Genomic DNA, 22750 nt, shown 5'->3' with positions numbered 1-22750 from the left:
CAGAATGTACCATCTTCATTCAGAATCTTCATAATCTCCAAAATCTTCAGTCTTTCAAATTTTTAGAATCTCGGGAATCTTTAGTGCCTTGAAATAACCGGAATCTTTGGAATTTCTTTAATATTTAGAGTCTTGAAATAAGTAGATATGGAATTTTTCAAATGTTTGGATTCTCTGAAATCTTTGTAAAGTTTAAACTCTTAGGAACATTCAAAGTCTTCAACTTTATTGGAATCTTCAGCCTTGAAATACTCAGAATCTTCAGAATATTTGGGATCTTCAAAATCTTCAGAAAATTTCGAATTTTTAGATTCTCTGAAGGAATAGATTAATTAGGAAATCAGAAAACTGAAAATTTAACGTCAACATTTTTTCACTGAAAAATTTAAATACTGAAGGACTGAGAAGTCAAAAAATCGAGAAATCGAAAAATCTAAGATTTAAAACATTGAACAATTAAAATATCGCAAAATTGAAGAATCGAGAAATCCAATTCAATTTAAAAAATTGAAAAATTGAAAAATCGGAACATTAAAAATTAGAAAATCCAGAAATTGAGAAGCTCAAAAGAAAAAAATCGAGACACCGAGAAATCCAAAAATCGATACATCGAAAAATTAAAAAACTGAGACATCGAGAAATCGAAAAATCGAAGGATCGAGAAATTGAGGAGTCGTAAGTCGAAAAGGAAAGTTAAAAATTGAAAAATTTAATGTATAAAAAACGAAAAACTGAAAACCCAAAAATAAAAAATCGAAAAATCTAGGGGTCGAAAAATCAAAGAATCGAAGTATTGAAAAATATCAAAACTGAAAGAAATATCCAACAATTGAGAAATCGAAAAACCAATAAAGCGAAGTCGAAAAATTGAAGAATTGAAGAACTGAAAAACCGAAACTTTGAGAAGAGGGAAAATCAAAAATAGATTAATTGAGAAATCAGAAAACTCAAAATTTAGCGTCAAAATTTTTTCGTTGAAAAATTTAAATACTGAAGAACTGAGAAGTCAAAAAATCGAGAAATCGAAAAATCTAAGATTTAAAACATTGAACAATTAAAATATCGCAAAATTGAAAAATCGAGAAATCCAATTCAATTTAAAAAATTGAAAAATTGAAAAATCGAAACATTAAAAATTGGAAAATCCAGAAATTGAGTTCAGTTTTAACACTGAAGGAATAGATCGCTACAACCTCTGAAATCTTTGAAATCCTTATATCCTCTAGAATCTTTGGAACTTCAAAGGTTTCAGATTTTTTGTAATCCACAATTTTCGAAATATTCAGAATATTTAGAATCTATAGAACTCCGGAATATCACGAATTTTTGCAATTTCTGAAATCTCTGGAATTTTTGGGATCTTTATAACTTTCATCAATCTTGCAAATACTGGAAATTTTAAATATCTTCGTTCAAAATTTTCAAAATCTAAAATCTTCACTCAGAATCTCCAGAGAATCTTCAGAATCTCTGGAATCTTTGGAATTTCTGAAATATCTAGAGCCTCGAAATAGATATGGATTTTTTGAAATTTCGGGATTCTCTAGAATCTTTATAATCTTTGGATCTTGGGAACCTTCAAAATCTTCAACTTTTTTTTGGAATCTTCAGAATCTTTAGAATCTTTCGAAACCTTCGAATTCCTAGAAACTCTGAAAGCTTTGAAATCTTTATATTCTTCCGAATCTTCGGAACCTAGAAGTTTTCAGATTCTTTGGATTCATGAGCCTTCGAAATATTCAGAATCTTTAGAATATTTAAATCTTTAGAATCTCTAAAATTCTAGAATATTCGAAATTTGGAATTTCTGGAATCTCTAGGAACTCGGAATATTCGGATTTTTTTAAATTTCTGGAGTGTCTGGTGAAATCTTTATAATTTTCAATCTTACAAATACTTTTTGAAATCCTTTGAAATACTCGGTACTTTCAAAATATTCAGAAATTTCAGTATTTTTGTTCAAAATCTTCAGAATGTACCATCTTCATTCAGAATCTTCATAATCTCCAAAATCTTCAGTCTTTCAAATTTTTAGAATCTCGGGAATCTTTAGTGCCTTGAAATAACCGGAATCTTTGGAATTTCTTTAATATTTAGAGTCTTGAAATAAGTAGATATGGAATTTTTCAAATTTTTGGATTCTCTGAAATCTTTGTAAAGTTTAAACTCTTAGGAACCTTCAAAGTCTTCAACTTTATTGGAATCTTCAGCCTTGAAATACTCAGAATCTTCAGAATATTTGGGATCTTCAAAATCTTCAGAAACTTTCGAATTTTTAGATTCTCTGAAGGAATAGATTAATTAGGAAATCAGAAAACTGAAAATTTAACGTCAACATTTTTTCACTGAAAAATTTAAATACTGAAGAACTGAGAAGTCAAAAAATCGAGAAATCGAAAAATCTAAGATTTAAAACATTGAACAATTAAAATATCGCAAAATTGAAGAATCGAGAAATCCAATTCAATTTAAAAAATTGAAAAATCGGAACATTAAAAATTGGAAAATCCAGAAATTGAGAAACTCAAAAGAAAAAAATCGAGACACCGAAAAATCCAAAAATCGATACATCGAAAAATTAAAAAACTGAGACATCGAGAAATCGAAAAATCGAAGGATCGAGAAATTGAGGAGTCGTAAGTCGAAAAGGAAAGTTAAAAATTGAAAAATTTAATGTATAAAAAACGAAAAACTGAAAACCCAAAAATAAACAATCGAAAAATCTAGAGGTCGAAAAATCAAAGAATCGAAGTATTGAAAAATATCAAAACTGAAAGAAATATCCAAAAATTGAGAAATCGAAAAACCAGTAAAGCGAAGTCGAAAAATTGAAGAATTGAAGAACTGAAAAATCGAAACTTTGAGAAGAAGGAAAATCAAAAAAATATATTAATTGAGAAATCAGAAAACTGAAAATTTAACGTCAAAATTTTTTCATTGAAAAATTTAAATACTGAAGAACTGAGAAGTCAAAAAATCGAGAAATCGAAAAATCTAAGATTTAAAACATTGAACAATTAAAATATCGCAAAATTGAAGAATCGAGAAATCCAATTCAATTTAAAAAATTGAAAAATTGAAAAATCGGAACATTAAAAATTGGAAAATCCAGAAATTGAGTTCAGTTTTAACACTGAAGGAATAGATCGCTACAACCTCTGAAATCTTTGAAATCCTTATATCCTCTAGAATCTTTGGAACTCCAAAGGTTTCAGATTTTTTGTAATTCACAATTTTCGAAATTTTCAGAATATTTAGAATCTATAGAACTCCGGAATATCACGAATTTTTGCAATTTCTGAAATCTCTGGAATTTTTGGGATCTTTATAACTTTCAATCTTGCAAATACTGGAAATTTTAAATATCTTCGTTCAAAATTTTCAAAATCTAAAATCTTCACTCAGAATCTTCAGAATCTCCAGAGAATCTTCAGAATCTTTCGAATTTTTAGAATCTCTGGAATCTTTGGAATTTCTGGAATATATAGAGCCTCGAAATAGATATGGATTTTTTGGAATTTCGGGATTCTCTAAAATCTTTATAATCTTTGAATCTTGGGAACCTTCAAAATCTTCAACTTTTTTTTGGAATCTTCAGAATCTCTAGAATCTGTCGAAATTCTGAAAGCTTTGAAATCTTTATATTCTTCCGAATCTTCGGAACCTAGAAGTTTTCAGATTCTTTGGATTCATCAGCCTTCGAAATATTCAGAATCTTTAGAATATTTAAATCTTTAGAATCTCTAAAATTCTAGAATATTCGAAATTTGGAATTTCTGGAATCTCTAGGAACTCGGAATATTCGGATTTTTTTTAAATTTCTGGAGTGTCTGGTGAAATCTTTATAATTTTCAATCTTACAAATACTTTTTGAAATCCTTTGAAATACTCAGTACTTTCAAAATATTCAGAATTTTCAGTATTTTTGTTCAAAATCTTCAGAATGTACCATCTTCATTCAGAATCTTCATAATCTCCAAAATCTTCAGTCTTTCAAATTTTTAGAATCTCGGGAATCTTTAGTGCCTTGAAATAACCGGAATCTTTGGAATTTCTTTAATATTTAGAGTCTTGAAATAAGTAGATATGGAATTTTTCAAATTTTTGGATTCTCTGAAATCTTTGTAAAGTTTAACTCTTAGGAACCTTCAAAGTCTTCAACTTTATTGGAATCTTCAGCCTTGAAATACTCAGAATCTTCAGAATATTTGGGATCTTCAAAATCTTCAGAAACTTTCGAATTTTTAGATTCTCTGAAGGAATAGATTAATTTGGAAATCAGAAAACTGAAAATTTAACGTCAACATTTTTTCATTGAAAAATTTAAATACTGAAGAACTGAGAAGTCAAAAAATCGAGAAATCGAAAAATCTAAGATTTAAAACATTGAACAATTAAAATATCGCAAAATTGAAGAATCGAGAAATCCAATTCAATTTAAAAAATTGAAAAATTGAAAAATCGGAACATTAAAAATTAGAAAATCCAGAAATTGAGAAGCTCAAAAGAAAAAAATCGAGACACCGAGAAAACCAAAAATCGATACATCGAAAAATTAAAAAACTGAGACATCGAGAAATCGAAAAATCGAAGGATCGAGAAATTGAGGAGTCGTAAGTCGAAAAGGAAAGTTAAAAATTGAAAAATTTAATGTATAAAAAACGAAAAACTGAAAACCCAAAAATAAAAAATCGAAAAATCTAGGGGTCGAAAAATCAAAGAATCGAAGTATTGAAAAATATCAAAACTGAAAGAAATATCCAAAAATTGAGAAATCGAAAAACCAATAAAGCGAAGTCGAAAAATTGAAGAACTGAAAAATCGAAACTTTGAGAAGAGGGAAAATCAAAAAATAGATTAATTGAGAAATCAGAAAACTCAAAGTTTAGCGTCAAAATTTTTTCGTTGAAAAATTTAAATACTGAAGAACTGAAAAGTCAAAAAATCGGGAAATCGAAAAATCTAAGATTTAAAACATTGAACAATTAAAATATCGCAAAATTGAAGAATCGAGAAATCCAATTCAATTTAAAAAATTGAAAAATTGAAAAATCGGAACATTAAAAATTGGAAAATCCAGAAATTGAGTTCAGTTTTAACACTGAAGGAATAGATCGCTACAACCTCTGAAATCTTTGAAATCCTTATATCCTCTAGGATCTTTGGAACTTCAAAAGTTTCAGATTTTTTGTAATCCACAATTTTCGAAATATTCAGAATATTTAGAATCTATAGAACTCCGGAATATCACGAATTTTTGCAATTTCTGAAATCTCTGGAATTTTTGGGATCTTTATAACTTTCAATCTTGCAAATACTGGAAATTTTAAATATCTTCGTGCAAAATTTTCAAAATCTAAAATCTTCACTCATAATCTTCAGAATCTCCAGAGAATCTTCAGAATCTTTCGAATTTTTAGAATCTCTGGAATCTTTGGAATTTCTGGAGTATCTAGAGCCTCGAAATAGATATGGATTTTTTGAAATTTCGGGATTCTCTAAAATCTTTATAATCTTTGAATCTTGGGAACCTTCAAAATCTTCAACTTTTTTTTGGAATCTTCAGAATCTTTCGAATCTTTCGAAACTTTCGAATTCCTAGAAACTCTGAAAGCTTTGAAATCTTTATATTCTTCCGAACCTTCGGAACCTAGAAGTTTTCAGATTCTTTGGATTCATCAGCCTTCGAAATATTCAGAATCTTTAGAATATTTAAATCTTTAGAATCTCTAAAATTCTAGAATATTCGAAATTTGGAATTTCTGGAATCTCTAGGAACTCGGAATATTCGGATTTTTTTAAATTTCTGGAGTGTCTGGTGAAATCTTTATAATTTTCAATCTTACAAATACTTTTTGAAATCCTTTGAAATACTCAGTACTTTCAAAATATTCAAAATTTTCGGTATTTTTGTTCAAAATCTTCAGAATGTACCATCTTCATTCAGAATCTTCATAATCTCCAAAATCTTCAGTCTTTCAAATTTTTAGAATCTCGGGAATCTTTAGTGCCTTGAAATAACCGGAATCTTTGGAATTTCTTTAATATTTAGAGTCTTGAAATAAGTAGATATGGAATTTTTCAAATTTTTGGATTCTCTGAAATCTTTGTAAAGTTTAAACTCTTAGGAACCTTCAAAGTCTTCAACTTTATTGGAATCTTCAGCCTTGAAATACTCAGAATCTTCAGAATATTTGGGATCTTCAAAATCTTCAGAAACTTTCGAATTTTTAGATTCTCTGAAGGAATAGATTAATTAGGAAATTAGAAAACTGAAAATTTAACATCAAAATTTTTTCATTGAAAAATTTAAATACTGAAGAACTGAGAAGTCAAAAAATCTAAGATTTAAAACATTGAACAATTAAAATATCGCAAAATTGAAGAATCGAGAAATCCAATTCAATTTAAAAAATTGAAAAATTGAAAAATCGGAACATTAAAAAATTGGAAAATCCAGGAATTGAGAAGCTCAAAAGAAAAAAAATCGAGAAACCGAGAAATCCAAAAATCGAAACATCGAAAAATTCAAAAACTGAGACATCGAAAAATCGAAAAATCGAAGGATCGAGAAATTGAGGAGTCGTAAGTCGAAAAGGAAAGTTAAAAATGGAAAAATTGGTAAATTGAGAAACTGAACAATCGAAACAACGAAACATCTGAATTCGATAAATTGAGAAATTAAAAAATGGAATAATCGAAAAATTTTAAAAAAGAAAAACTGGAAAATCGAAAATTAAAATGAAAAAATTGGAAAAATTGAAAAATTGAAATACAGAAGTATTGAAAACTCGAGATATTGAAAAACCTAGAATTTTAAAAAATGAAATATTAAAACATCGAAAAAAAAATCGAAGTATAAAACAGTCGAAGAATTGAAAAATCTAAAGTTCAACAATAAATTGAAAATCCAAAAAGTAAAAATCGAGAAATGGAAAATTTGAAGAATGGAAGAATTGGAAAAGCCCAAAATTGAAATATTGAAAAATTGAGACATTTAAAGTTGAAAAATCGAGAAATCGAAAAGCCTAAAAGTCGCAATAGCGTATTTATAAATCACAAGATCAGGACTAAAAATTTTAAAATTTAAATAACATAAGTAACATTCTAAATTGGAAAATGTTCATTTTTTTTCCAAAAATCTTGACGTCCAAGGTGAAAACTCAACACGGATGCATAAATCGTAAACGGAGGATATAGTATTGTAAAATTTGGAGATTGCGTCATTTCATTGTTGGTGACAAATTTTGGTGAGTGTTTTACCATTTGATAATACAATTTGAAATGTAAATTTTGTCATTCGGAAACATTATGTATTAAATCGTTAAGATGTTCAAGAACTTTGTTCACTTATTCTTTGTAAAGTCCAATGGTCGAAACGGGTTAGTTCTTCGTAGTGGATGTGTATCAGATCAACTCTAACGAATGTCAACTTATAGATAGATCGCTTAAAGCCGATATTGGCCTGAGTGTGGTTTGGTCTGTAGATCAAATAAGTTCTCAGGCGACGAAAAATTGCATGTGGAGGGAGACTTCGGATTACAAAAAGTTTATGTCATTCTATTATTTACTTTGAATATATATTTTCATTTTGTGTTAATATTTTTGTAACACGACGAATCAAAATTTTACTAAATCTTGTAAAACTAAACAATTATACCAGTTTAAAAACCCTTTTTAAAGTTTCTGTCAGTCTTCAGATATAGTCAAATAAAAATAGGCGTCAAATTCATTTAAATACAATTCTTTCGTATCACGTTACAACGCGTTGCTTCATATTTCTTATGTCAAGTATATTTTCATATTTTGTATATATATGTCTATACACATTACTTCTTACGGAACAATGTTAATTACGGATTTATGGATAACTCCTCGTATAAGAGCAGAGTGAAGGGTGTTTGCCTTTGCTAATGTTTGATGGCGCCATCTGAAGTAGAGTAAAATAAACCTAATACGTTCGCTCACTGTAGTGAAAATGCGCGTTGACGAAAAATTTGTCCCACGCCCCCTGGATTCCTTGTCCTAAAGCTCCCTATTTAGGCGAAGTAAAATTTGTATTAGGTTGTCCAACTATAACATACTTAAACGATGATTGTATTTAACCATGACTGCTTAATCGAAGAGAACCTGTTTCTAAACTAGCCGCCCAAGCAGGGCTGCCAGTCACACGAATAATAAATTAAAAAATCAATATTTCCAAGGCGAGACGAAAACCCGCCGCTATAAACAAACCTTCGCTACGCTTTCATTATTATTGTTTATTTTTGTTGTTTTCGTCTAAAATTACGCCGCTCGATCGACGTTGGCAGCCCTGCCTGTCATTGTTGGTAAACTGCATCAAGCGTTGTCAATTTTTAAACAAACCCATATTTTGCGAAAAAAGTGCTTTTTTTAACATAAACAATGTTTTGATTCGTAGATATAATGGACCTGCCTCAGCCTCCACAAGGTAAGTCTGTTTTTTCGTGAAAATGCGGCCGCGGCGTCGATGTGTGTAGTAACATTGAGGTTATGTTGTTAGATACAGAATTAAGAAATATAATCGACAAACTCGCCCAGTTTGTCGCCCGAAATGGCCCAGAATTTGAACAGATGACCAAAAACAAGCAAAAAGGCAACCCGAAGTTTCAGTTTTTGTACGGCGGTGAATATTTTAACTACTACCAGTACAAAGTGACAACAGAGCAAGCAGGTTTGTGGGTGAATGGGGGTTTTGCGGTTGCTGACGCGTTTTTGTAGTGTTGAAGCAGCAGGGGATTATTGAGAATAGCCCGAGTAATTGGAATTCTCCTTCTGCGATGCATAATTCTGAAGTGGATCAGCTTACAATTCAGCAGGATAGCTTGAGGGAGCAGATTAAGCAGAGCGAGCAGAATTTGTCGGCGCAGCATACCGTGCTTTTGCAGCAGCAGCAAGCTCAAGCTGAGGCTGTAGTGACAAAGTGCGAAATCGCGGGGTTGCAGAAAGAAGCGGATTCTAGTGATATTAATCTGCAGGACATTTATAACATTTTGCAACCTATTATAGATAGTTGTACGAAGGATAGTATAAGTAACGGGAAATCGTGGTTTCTACAGCACGCCACTAATAAAGATCAGGCTTACTGCATAGTCCATTGTCTACTTGCCAAGTGAGTTTATTAATAAGCTGTTTCTTCAGGTTTTAAGTTTAAAAATATTTTTAGAGTGATTGAAGCGTCCGCGTTTTCGCAAAAACTACACATCATTTATTTAGTGAACGACCTTTTGCATCATTGGTGAGAAAAAAATTATTAAAATACCTTCTTAAACACGCTCCAGTTTCAGCGCTAGGAAAAACGCCCACGACCTCAAAGAAGCGCTGGAGTCGGTCGTGGTACCCATGTTCTGCAACGCGCACATCAGCGCGTCCGAAGAACAGAGAGCCAAGCTAGAAAAGTTGTTAAAACTGTGGGAATCCAAAGCTAACTACCTTGACCCGAGCACAGTGGAAAAAATGCGCCAACCCACCCAAAGCTACCAGCAATACCAATCTCAACAAATGATGAAATACAGCTCAGAAATCACCTCATTGGCTCAACAAACTAAAGCCACTTATGACAGTTACCAAGCCCAACACCAGGCTTTCGTCTGTCACGCTATGCAACAAATCGCGGATTTGCAGCAACAGAAGCAAGCTCTCGAGCAGCCGCAGCCGCAACCGCAACCGCAGCCGCCCCCCATCCAAAACACCAACATAATCCCGCTCGAGACGATCCAAGCCAGCCTGCAGCAAACCATTCAGAATCTAAGTCAGCAGAACAGCGCCACCACTCAGAATCCACCGACGACTCCGAACTTTCCAATACAGACAATGAACCCTCCGCCCGCTCAGCCCCCAAATGACTTTGTCCCGATGAATCCGTCTATACCGCCCCCGAACATGACGACACTGCCGCCGCCGCCGCTGGGCCAGAGTCCCGGTTTGCCCACCAACGGGATGGACAATCCGTTCTCGCAGCCGCCTCCAGGCTATTTCCCTCCGCCGGGAGTTTTTCCCGACTTTTCCAAACCGCCGCCGGGGTTCGCGCCGAACCCCGAGCCGCCGGCCGTCGAGGAGCTGATGCCGACGGCGCCCTACTACGACCTCCCCGCCGGACTTATGGTTCCGCTGATTAAGGTATGAGCTTTGTAAGGGTAGATTTTTTTTGAGATATAGTTTGTTTCTTCGAGGAAGATGTTGAAGCGGCGTTTGATATTTTTCGTGTTGCTTTAGAGGGTGCAGGATGAGTCACGTTTAGCTGGTTTTGTTGATTCGTCCTGTAGATGGCGTTTTGTATAAAATCTATGATTTCAAGTAAAGAATTACTTATAGCATTGTTTAAGTATATTATAGTTGGACAACCTAATACAAATTTTACTTCGCCTAAATAGTGAGCTTTAGGACAAGAAATCCAGGGGGCGTGGGACAAATTTTTCGTCACGCGCATTTTCACTACAGTGAGCCAACGTATTAGGTTTATTTTACCCTACTTCAGATGGCGCCACCAAACATTAGCAAAGGCAAACAAACACCCTTCACTCTGCTCTTATACGAGGAGTTATCCATAAATCCATAATTAACATTGTTCCGTAAACAGTAATGTGTATAAACATATATGTACAAAATATGAAAATATACTTGACATAAAAAATATGAAGCAACGCGTTGTAACGTGATAAGAAAGAATTGAATTTAAATGAATTTGACGCATATTTTTATTTGACTATATCTGAAGACTGACAGAAACTTTCCAAGGGTTTTTAAACTGGTATAATTGTTTAGTTTTACAAGATTAAAGTAAAACAAGATTTTAAGTAAAATTTAGATTCGTGGTGTTACAAAAATATTAACACAAAATGAAAATATATGTTCAAAGTAAATAACAGAATGACATAAACTTTCGGCGTTAACATTACAAAAAATTACAAGAGAGAAAAAAATGCATAAAGAACTTAAGAGGCATGTTTGTAATATCGAGTTGTTAAAGGCTGCTTTGAAGACTGTTTGTTTCTATGAAAAACAATTGCTGTTATCGGACATTTTGGTAGATTTTGTTCAAAAAATGCGAGATAACTAAAATATTACGCCGAAAGCACTTCTTCAAGTGTTATTTTTTTTAAGATGTCATATTTGTCAGCGTTTCCAAAATTTTCTTCTTTGCACAGGTCAACTAATTTTTCGTAAACCGCATTTTAAAATTTTTGTTATTGTATTTTTTACTTTTTAATTTTCTAAGGCATGAAAAAATCCCATATAGGTTTCTATGAATTTATTAACGAAATCAACTGATAACTTGCGCGCCATTTTGTGTTAATTAACACCAATTGTGATTATGATAATTTTATAATTATCATTTTAATGAAATTGTTCTTCACTTTGCGAACGACAGCAAACAATTTAAAATTACCGCTAGTCAAGCACCTGAAAATCCATCTCTCCCAAATGTGTCTTTCTTGGCACGATTTGTAATCCGAAGTCTCCCTCCACATGCAATTTTTCGTCGCCTGAGAACTTGTTTGATCTACAGACCAAACCACACTCAGGCCAATATCGGCTTTAAGCGATTTATCTATAAACCGATATTCGTTAGAGTTGATGTGATACACATCCACTACGAAGAACTAACCCGTTTCGACCATTGGACTTTACAACGAATAAGTGAACAAAGTTCTTGAACATCTTAACGATTTAATACATAATGTTCCCGAATGACAAAATTTACATTTCAAATTGTATTATCAAATTACACCCTCCAAAATTTGTCACGAACAATGAAATGACGCAATCTCCAAATTTTACAATAGTAAAATTGTAGTTTCGCGCCGTTTACGGTTTATGCATCCGTGTCGAGTTTTCACCTTAGACCTCAAGATTTTTGGAAAAAAAATCAACATTTTCCAATTTATAATGTTATGTATTTAAATTTTAAAAAGTAGAATAGTCCTGATTTTGTGATTTATACCTAAATACGCTATTGGGATTTTTCGGCTTGTCGATTTCTCGATTTTTCAACTTTAAATGTCTCAATTTTTCAATATTTCAATTTTGGGCTTTTCCGATTCCTCCAATCCTTAAATTTTCTATTTCTCGATTTTTTTATTTTTCGATTTCTCAATCTTACGATGTTTCAATGATACGATTTCTCAATTTTTGTCCTCTTCAATTTTACGGTTTTTAAATATTTCGATTTTTCAATTTTTCAAATTTTCACGTTTCTAAATTTTCAGTTTGCCGATTTCTAAAGTATTTTTTTTTATTTGTCCATTTCTGGATTTCCTAAAGTTTCGATTTTTCACATCTTCAATTCCTCAATTTTTCGATTTTTTAAGATAACGATTTTTCAATTTTTCTTTTTTAGATTTTCGATTTCTCAATTTTCCAATTTTTTAATTTCTCAATTTTTTGAATATTTCTTTCAGTTATGAGATTTTTCAATATTTCAATTTTTCGACTTTTCGATTTTTGAATTGATGGATTTTTTTTGATTTCTCGCTTTTTTCCTTTTTGGATTTTCAATTTATTGTAAACTTTAGATTTTTCAATTCTGGGACTGTTTAATGCTTCGATTTCTCAATTTTTAAACTTTTCGATGTTTTAATATTTCATTTTTTAAAATTCTAGGTTTTTCGATATCTCGAGGTTTCAGTTCTTCTATATTTCAATTTTTCAATTTTTCGATTTTTTGAATTTTAATTTTTGATTTCCCAGTTTTTCTTTTTTAAAATTTTTCGATTATTCAATTTTTTAATTTCTCAATTTATCGAACCAAGATGTTTCGTTGTTTTGATTGTTCAATTTCTCAATTTTTCAATTTTTAACTTTCCTTTTCGGCTTCCGACTCCTCAATTTCTCGATCCTCTGATTTTTCGATTTCTCGAAGTCTCAGTTTTTGAATTTTTCGATGTTTCGATTTTTGGATTTCTCGGTTTTTCGATTTTTTTCTTTTGAGCTTTTCAATTTCTGGATTTTCCAATTTTTCAATGCCCCGATTTTTCAATTTTTCAAATTGAATTGGATCTCTCGATTCTTCAATTTTGCGATGTTTTAATTATTCATTGTTTTAAATTTTAGTTTTTTCGATTTCTCGATTTAAATACTGAAGACTTTTCAGTTCTTCAGTATTTAAATTTTTGAATTTTTCAAATTTTTGCGTTAAATTTTCAGCTTTCTGATTGGGCATAAAATGGTGTACGGGTTCTATGCGGTTATTTCCTAAAAATAATTGATATTTTGTGGATTGGTGCTATTCTGCACAATAAAGGACATACTTAGAATAATATTATTTAATGAACCCAAACATAAAGAATGTGGTTTAATAATTGATAAATTTAAGAATTTTCCATTTCAAAATCAGGTGTGCCAGTGAAACGCTGTACATCATCTTCTATATGACCAGAAGAAGCTAGATTTTTGTAGAAGGGTTGTGCATCTGCCGGTATTAAATGCAGAATTGACTGGAAATCTTTCAATTTGGGGTCACTTATCGGGACATAAAGGTGTGAATGAGTCTCCCAATCGACTGATAGGTTGACCAGGTCTTCTTTTGCGTAAATCAATTTTTGCATATTCACTTACAAAATCTTCTTTGATGAAAAGGTAGGATGGTTCGCTGTTTTTAAGTAAAATTTCCCTGGCATTTAGCCAACTGATTTTTTTTGCCCTCGATGTCTACTTTCCTATTAGATATTTTATTTTCCAAATTTTTAGTTGAGTAAAAAAAGTCTTTCATTTTAATTACATTAAATTTGTTTTTATTTCGATACCCAATCATAACGTTCGGATAGTCATCCGGAAAATATAATCGTTGTTGGTGTTTTAAAGCAGGTTCTATATTAGCAAAATCAGAATCGTTTGGTAAGAAACAATGGCCCGAGATCAAAAAACGAACACAATAAGTTACAACTAAAGGAATCTCTGTATTACCAGTGATGTATGCGTTTAAATTCATCCTTTATTTAAATAAAAAAATGAACGGCAATTGTAGTAGGTATAGTTATTATGATATTTTCATTATTTTTCAGTTTTTCGACCGTTTTATATTTCGATTTCTCAATTTTTCAACTTCTCGATATTGTAATTTTTCATTTTTAAAATTCTAGATTTTTCGATTTCTCGAGTTCTCAGTTGTTCTATATTTTAATTTTTTTAATTTCCCAATTTTTAAATTTTCGATTTTTCAATTTTTGAGATCCCGATTTATCAATTTTTCCATTTTTAATTTTTCGATTTGTCGATTTTGGCCTATTTCGGTTTCTCAATTTTTCGATTTTTCGACTTGTCGACTTTTCGACTCCTCGATTTCTCCATCTTTTGTTTTTTCGATTTCTCGATGTCTCAGTTTTCGAATTTTTCGATGTTTCGATTTGTCGGTTTTTGATTTTTACTTTTCGATTTTTCGGTTTTTCTCTGTTTAGATTTTGATATTATTCGATTTTTCAGTTTTCCAATTTTTTTTAATTTTCGAGTTTTGATTTCTCGATTTGTTGATTTTTTAGTTTTTCGATTTTTATATTTTAGATTTTTCAATTTTAATTTTTTTTATTTTTTGATTTTTAGATTTCTCCATTTTTCAATTTTACGATATTTTAATTTTTCAGTGTTTTAAATTTTCGATTTTTCGATTTTTCAGTTCTTCAGTATTTTTTAATTTTTCAAATTTTGACGTTTCAGAATTTTCCCATTTCCGATTTCTCAATTAATCTACTTTTTTCGACTTTGCTTTTTGATCTTTTGATTTCTCAATTTTTCAATTCTTTAACTTCCTAATTTTTGAATATTTTGTTCAATTTTGTGATTTTTCAGTTTTTCGACTTTTTACTGTTTGAAGTTTCAATTTTTCGTCTTTTAAACTTTTCGGTTTTTAAAATAGTAGGTTTTTCGATTTCTCGACTTTTCAGTTCTTCTATCTCAATTTTTCAATTTTTGGAATTTTTTAATTTTTGATTTTTCATTTTTCAATTTTTTGAATATTTCTTTCAGTTATGAGATTTTTCAATATTTCAATTTTTTGACTTTTCGATTTTTGAATTGATGGATTTTTTTTCATTTCTCGATTTTTTACTTTTTGGATTTTCAATTTATTGTAAACTTTAGATTTTTCAATTCTGCGACTGTTTAATGCTTCGATTTCTCAATTTTTCAACTTTTCGATGTTTTAATATTCCATTTTTTAAAATTCTAGGTTTTTCGATATCTCGAGATTTCAATTCTTCTATATTTCAATTTTTCGATTATTCAATTTTTTAATTTCTCAATTTATCGAATTCAGATGTTTCGTTGTTTTGATTGTTCAATTTCTCAATTTTTCAATTTTTAGCTTTCCTTTTCGGCTTCCGACTTCTCAATTTCTCGATCCTCCGATTTTTCGATTTCTCGAAGTCTCAGTTTTTGAATTTTTCGATGTTTCGATTTTTGGATTTCTCGGTTTTTCGATTTTTTTCTTTTGAGCTTTTCAATTTCTGGATTTTCCAATTTTTCAATGCCCCGATTTTTCAATTTTTCAAATTGAATTGGATCTCTCGATTCTTCAATTTTGCGATGTTTTAATTATTCATTGTTTTAAATTTTAGTTTTTTCGATTTCTCGATTTAAATACTGAAGACTTTTCAGTTCTTCAGTATTTAAATTTTTGAATTTTTCAAATTTTTGCGTTAAATTTTCAGCTTTCTGATTGGGCATAAAATGGTGTACGGGTTCTATGCGGTTATTTCCTAAAAATAATTGATATTTTGTGGATTGGTGCTATTCTGCACAATAAAGGACATACTTAGAATAATATTATTTAATGAACCCAAACATAAAGAATGTGGTTTAATAATTGATAAATTTAAGAATTTTCCATTTCAAAATCAGGTGTGCCAGTGAAACGCTGTACATCATCTTCTATATGACCAGAAGAAGCTAGATTTTTGTAGAAGGGTTGTGCATCTGCCGGTATTAAATGCAGAATTGACTGGAAATCTTTCAATTTGGGGTCACTTATCGGGACATAAAGGTGTGAATGAGTCTCCCAATCGACTGATAGGTTGACCAGGTCTTCTTTTGCGTAAATCAATTTTTGCATATTCACTTACAAAATCTTCTTTGATGAAAAGGTAGGATGGTTCGCTGTTTTTAAGTAAAATTTCCCTGGCATTTAGCCAACTGATTTTTTTTGCCCTCGATGTCTACTTTCCTATTAGATATTTTATTTTCCAAATTTTTAGTTGAGTAAAAAAAGTCTTTCATTTTAATTACATTAAATTTGTTTTTATTTCGATACCCAATCATAACGTTCGGATAGTCATCCGGAAAATATAATCGTTGTTGGTGTTTTAAAGCAGGTTCTATATTAGCAAAATCAGAATCGTTTGGTAAGAAACAATGGCCCGAGATCAAAAAACGAACACAATAAGTTACAACTAAAGGAATCTCTGTATTACCAGTGATGTATGCGTTTAAATTCATCCTTTATTTAAATAAAAAAATGAACGGCAATTGTAGTAGGTATAGTTATTATGATATTTTCATTATTTTTCAGTTTTTCGACCGTTTTATATTTCGATTTCTCAATTTTTCAACTTCTCGATATTGTAATTTTTCATTTTTAAAATTCTAGATTTTTCGATTTCTCGAGTTCTCAGTTGTTCTATATTTTAATTTTTTTAATTTCCCAATTTTTAAATTTTCGATTTTTCAATTTTTGAGATCCCGATTTATCAATTTTTCCATTTTTAATTTTTCGATTTGTCGATTTTGGCCTATTTCGGTTTCTCAATTTTTCGATTTTTCGACTTGTCGACTTTTCGACTCCTCGATTTCTCCATCTTTTGTTTTTTCGATTTCTCGATGTCTCAGTTTTCGAATTTTTCGATGTTTCGATTTGTCGGTTTTTGATTTTTACTTTTCGATTTTTCGGTTTTTCTCTGTTTAGATTTTGATATTATTCGATTTTTCAGTTTTCCAATTTTTTTTAATTTTCGAGTTTTGATTTCTCGATTTGTTGATTTTTTAGTTTTTCGATTTTTATATTTTAGATTTTTCAATTTTAATTTTTTTTATTTTTTGATTTTTAGATTTCTCCATTTTTCAATTTTACGATATTTTAATTTTTCAGTGTTTTAAATTTTCGATTTTTCGATTTTTCAGTTCTTCAGTATTTTTTAATTTTTCAAATTTTGACGTTTCAGAATTTTCCCATTTCCGATTTCTCAATTAATCTACTTTTTTCGACTTTGCTTTTTGATCTTTTGATTTCTCAATTTTTCAATTCTTTACCTTCCTAATTTTTGAATATTTTGTTCAATTTTGTTATTTTTCAGTTTTTCGACTTTTTACTGCTTGAAGTTTCAATTTTTCGTCTTTTAAACTTTTCAGTTTTTAAAATAGTAGGTTTTTCGATTTCTCGACTTTTCAGTTCTTCTATCTCAATTTTTCAATTTTTGGAATTTTTTAATTTTTGATTTTTCATTTTTCAATTTTTTGAATATTTCTTTCAGTTATGAGATTTTTCAATATTTCAATTTTTCGACTTTTCGATTTTTGAATTGATGGATTTTTTTTCATTTCTCGATTTTTTACTTTTTGGATTTTCAATTTATTGTAAACTTTAGATTTTTCAATTCTACGACTGTTTAATGCTTCAATTTCTCAATTTTTCAATTTTTCGATTATTCAATTTTTTAATTTCTCAATTTATCGAATTCAGATGTTTCGTTGTTTTGATTGTTCAATTTCTCAATTTTTCAATTTTTAACTTTCCTTTTCGGCTTCCGACTCCTCAATTTCTCGATCCTCCGATTTTTCGATTTCTCGAAGTCTCAGTTTTTGAATTTTTCGATGTTTCGATTTTTGGATTTCTCGGTTTTTCGATTTTTTTCTTTTGAGCTTTTCAATTTCTGGATTTTCCAATTTTTCAATGCCCCGATTTTTCAATTTTTCAAATTGAATTGGATCTCTCGATTCTTCAATTTTGCGATGTTTTAATTATTCATTGTTTTAAATTTTAGTTTTTTCGATTTCTCGATTTTTTGACTTTTCAGTTCTTCAGTATTTAAATTTTTGAATTTTTCAAATTTATGCGTTAAATTTTCAGTTTTCTGATTTCTCAATTAATCTATTTTTGATTTTCCCACTTCTCAAAGTTTCGATTTTTCAGTTCTTCAATTCTTCGATTTTTCGACTTCGCTTTATTGGTTTGTCGATTTCTCAATTTTTGGATATTTCTTTCAGTTTTGATATTTTTCAATACTTCGATTCTTTCATTTTTCGACTTCTAGATTTTTCTATTTTTTATTTTTGGATTTTCAGTTTTTTGTTTTTTATTTCAATTTCTCAATTTTTCAACTTTTTCATATTTTAATTTTTAAATTTCTAGATTTTTCGGTTTCTCGAGTTTCCAGTTCTATATTTTAATTTTTTAAATTTACGAATGTTTAAATTTTTTGAGATCTCAATTCATTGAGATTCGGATGTTTCGATGTTCTGATTATTCAATCTCTCGCTTTATTAATTTTTCCATATTTAAGTTTTCGATTTTTCGATTTTGGCCTACTTCGGTTTCTCAATTTTTTGATTTTTCGACTTCTCGATTTTTCGACTCCTCGATTTTTTTGTCTTTTGATTTTTCGATTTCTCGATGTCTCAATTTTTGAATTTTACAATGTTTCGATTTTTCGATTTGTTGGTTTTTCGATTTTTTGCTTTTCGGTTTCTCGATTTTTCGATGTTTCGATTTTTGATTTATCCGATTTTTCAATTGTCCAATTTTTTAAATTCTCGACTTCTCGATTCGTTGATTTTTCAGTTTTTCGATTATTAAATTTTAGATTTTTATTTTTTTTTGATTTTTTGATGTTTAGATTTCTCCATTTTTCAGTTTTAGGATATTTTAACTTTTCAATGTTTTAAATTTTAGATTTTTCGATTTTTTAGTTCTTCAATATTTTTTTATTTTTCAAATTTTGACGTTTCTGAATTTTTAGTTTTCGGATTTCTCAATTAATCTATTTTTTTATATTCCCATTTCTCCACTTCCTAAAGTTTCGATTTTTCAGTTCTTCAGTTCTTCAATTTTTCGATTATTCAGGTTTTCGATTTTTCAATTTTTCGATTTTTTAAGTTTGCGATTTTTAGACTCTGCTTTTTTGACTTTTTTGTTTCCTAATTTTTTAATTTCCTAATTTTTTGATATTTCGTTCAATTTTGTAATTTTTCAGGTTTTCGATTTTTTGAGTTTTCAGTTCTCTATATTTCAATTTTTCAATTTTCGGAATTTTTAAATTTTCGATTGTCCAATTTTTTTTATTTTTCGATTTTCCAATTTTTCGATGTTTCGATTTTTGAATTAACCGATTGTTCAATTTCTCGATTTTTAAATTTTAGATTTTCCAATTTTAATTTTTTTGATTTTTTTATGTTTCGATTTCTCGATTTTACAATTTTCCCATATTTGAATTTTTCAGTGTTTTAAATTTTCGATTTCGGGGATTTACTTCACTTCATAGTGAAGCGAGTGAGATGTAAAATATATATTCATTCTTTTCTACATGGGAAAGTGATTGTCCGTATAGGTTGTCCAACTATAATATACTTAAACAATGCTTATTGTATGTGCGGTTTTTTGAAAAGGCGGCACATTTGTAGCTCGGTTGCTTTCTAGCGAGCGGCAAAATTAATGCGGCGGACTTTTCATTAGTACATTATTTGGATTGATGATTTTATGTTAAACGCCTGGGTAGGTTCAGAATGCGTACGGACTATTATATAGTGTTTTTCACTGATTAAAAATGTTTGGAATTCGTTTCCTTCGCATTCTGTAACTGAGACTGAACCGCCCACTTTTGGATTGTCTTTCAAAGTTTGTCAAAGTGAGACAGACGACGGTGATGGAGTCTCGAATAGTAGAAAAAGTTGCACAGAGTCTCCATTAGCAAGGTCGATGTCTCAACCTTGTGAATGTTAGTTTATACAAAAACCGATATACGGATGTTCCCGACCATGTAATAGTTTTTGGCACACTTATTCTAGTTGGAAGATACAACATATAAACCGTTAGATCCTAAAGATATTAGGTTGCCACCACCAGCGCCCCCTAGCGATCGCCTCCTGGCCGCTGTGGAAGCCTTTTATTCACTCCCCAGCCACGAACGGCCCCGAGACAGGTAAAAAATTGACAATTAGGTCACATTATTGTCTCAGATTTTCTTATATAACATACACATAATTCTTAAAAAAAAAATAATTTAACCATTATGTTGACGTGTGGTTCCTCTTATAAACTATGTACGTTGTAAAAACAGTGAAGGTTGGGAAAAGCTAGGTTTGTATGAATACTACAAGGCAAAGAATAATGCGAAACGTGAAAAAGAAGAGCAGATCGCCGCCGGTCTCCGAGAAAAATCTCGTAGTCCCAGTCCGATCGTACTGCCAGTCGAAAAAGAGCCGTCTCCCCCTAAGCGAAGGTACACGAGTAAATCGCCTTCGCCTCCCGCCAGAGGGCGCCGTTCCAAATCCCGATCTAAGTCGAGGTCGAGGTCGAGGAGTCCGAGGACGCCGCGCCGAAGACACTCGAGGAGCGGCCGAAGGCGGCGAAGCGTCTCGAGGTCGCTGTCGAGGTCCCCGATCCGGCGATCGCCGTCACCGCCGCCGCCGACGTTAGGTTTTAGGTCGGTAGAATTCGTACGAGACATTTCGAAGACGCGGTACTAACTATTTTTTTTTAGTGCGCCGAACTTTGTGCGGAACGAAAGACAAGAAATCGATTCTTCCAATAAGGGACATCAAATGTTGAGGAAGATGGGGTGGGGTGGGAGCGGTTTGGGGGCTAACGAACAGGGGATCGATGCGCCTATTTCCGGGGGGGACGTTCGTGATAGGCAGGACCAGTTTAAGGGTGTGGGGTGTAATTTGAACGATCCGTATGAAAACTTTAGGAAAAACAAAGGGGCCGCGTTTATAACGCGAATGAAGGCGCGAGCTGAGGAGAGAGCCAATGAGAGTAAGTTACTTGATTACTAGGTTTTTTATTTCCATTTTGTTTCTTTTGTACATATTTTGGAAAACAAAGCAAAAATAGTGAGAGTTGTATTTACATGTCAGACGTCTTTTTTACGTTATTCACGCAAAGTATTTTTCATAGTCGTCATCGCAAAAGTACCTAAAACCAATCAAACAAGAAATATTTCCAGATACAATGAATGACCGTTTGTATATTTTATTATGCACAATATATTTAATGTATTGTAAAAATAGTGTATATAAGCACAATGTACAAAATTACATCAGACTAATAAACATGTTATTTTTAAATGTTATTTTACTTGTAACAGGATTCCATTTGTAAGTTATGAATTGTACGCTAATTTATTAGGTCGCATTGAAATAAATTGTTCCGATATGAAGCGTCGCCTCATTTACTTCCCCAACGACCTTGCGCTACCACAAATCTACTTCAAAATGTTTTTGCTCGTCCCCCCTAAACAATTGATGACGTCACCGCAAAATTTTGCGGAATAATAAATAATTGAGTGATTTTGCAAAACCACCCTTATTGACATTGTTTCACTACAACTCGTCGCCTGAGAACTTGTTTGATCTACAGACCAGAGCGCGCTCATGCCAATGTCGACTCTAAGCGTTCAGAAGCGATTTGGTTGATTTGGACTATAATTTCTGGGGGAAATAGTTGTTTGAGTGGTTTTTATGACGGCTAAGTGCATATTTTTGGTATATATTTAGATGATTTTACATATTCTGTTTAACTAAGAATTATTTCTATTTTATACTAGCAAAATGTCTTAAACTAAGAATATTGTTGAAATAGTAATAACCCAATGGATTTTTTTACGTTTTGGAAACACTGTTCTATTTTGTATGATTTTTTTTTTATGTTTTTAGTGACAATTTTTGAGGTTGTTTTCGATACACTGTATGATATTAACAGTGAGAAAAAAATGAATAATTAAAATAATCGAAACCTTAAAAAATCGTAAAACCGAAACATTGAAAAATCGAAATATCGAAAAAATGTAAAATTTAAAAATCTAAAATTTAAAAACCGAATAACGAAAAACTCAGAAATCGAAAAATCAAAAGATCAAGAAATCGTGGAGTCGAAAAGTCGAACAATTGAGAAACCGAAATAGGTCAAAATCGAAAAATCCAAATCTCGATAAATGGAGAAATCAAAAAACTTAAAAATTCGAAAAATTGAAAAATTGAGAGATTGAAAGATCCAAAGAACGAGAAATCGAAAAGTGATGAAGTCGAAAAATAGAGAAATCGACAAACAAAAAGTTAAAAGTTGAAAAATTGGAAAAGCGGAAAAATCAAAAAACGAAAAAATGGAAAATTGGAAAAACTGAGAAACCGAAATAGGCCAAAATAAAAAATGATAAATCGAAAACCTGAACAATCAAATCTCGATAAATCGGGAATGAAAAATTAACAAATCGAAAAATTGAAAAACAGAACATCTAAAACCAGGAAGTGGAAAAATAGAAAGATTAAGAAATATTGAAAAATTAAAATACCAAGAGATTGAAAAATCTAAAATTTAAAAATCCAAAAATTGCAAAATCGAAAAAGTAAAAAGGTAGACACATCGAAATACCCAGAAGTCAAAAATAGAAAAGCTGAAGAATTGAAATATTGAAAAATCCTGAAACTGAAAAATCGAAAAAACAAAAAAGTGAAGTCGAAAAATAGAAACCTTAAAAAATCGAAAAATTGAAAAATCAAAAAATTAAAGAATTGAAGAACAGGAAAA

General features: G+C 30.8%; 1 protein-coding gene across 2 annotated transcripts; it reads left to right on the top strand.

The window, feature by feature from the left end:
* Positions 1–8238: 8238 nt before the first annotated feature.
* Positions 8239–21291, top strand: LOC135136289 (calcium homeostasis endoplasmic reticulum protein). Of its 2 annotated transcripts, none has more exons than XM_064065500.1 (9): positions 8239–8452; positions 8525–8695; positions 8743–9133; positions 9188–9259; positions 9303–10140; positions 20011–20144; positions 20283–20648; positions 20706–20980; positions 21122–21291. In XM_064065500.1, exons 1-9 carry the CDS (start codon positions 8428–8430, stop codon positions 21181–21183), a joined length of 2334 nt encoding a protein of 777 aa, XP_063921570.1. In that variant the 5' UTR covers positions 8239–8427; the 3' UTR covers positions 21184–21291. The 2 variants fall into 2 exon arrangements, with proteins under 2 accessions (XP_063921570.1, XP_063921571.1); XM_064065501.1 differs by having other exon boundaries at positions 8240–8452; positions 9309–10140.
* The last annotated feature ends 1459 nt before the right edge of the window (positions 21292–22750 follow it).

Source organism: Zophobas morio, unplaced genomic scaffold (assembly GCF_036711695.1).
Source record: "Zophobas morio isolate AGI-343-1 ecotype UQ-CSIRO unplaced genomic scaffold, CSIRO_AGI_Zmor_V1 ptg000026l, whole genome shotgun sequence".
NCBI classification, from domain to species: domain Eukaryota; kingdom Metazoa; phylum Arthropoda; class Insecta; order Coleoptera; family Tenebrionidae; genus Zophobas; species Zophobas morio.
Note: the sequence above shows the minus strand (reverse complement) of the source record. Positions and strands in the feature narration are given on the sequence as shown.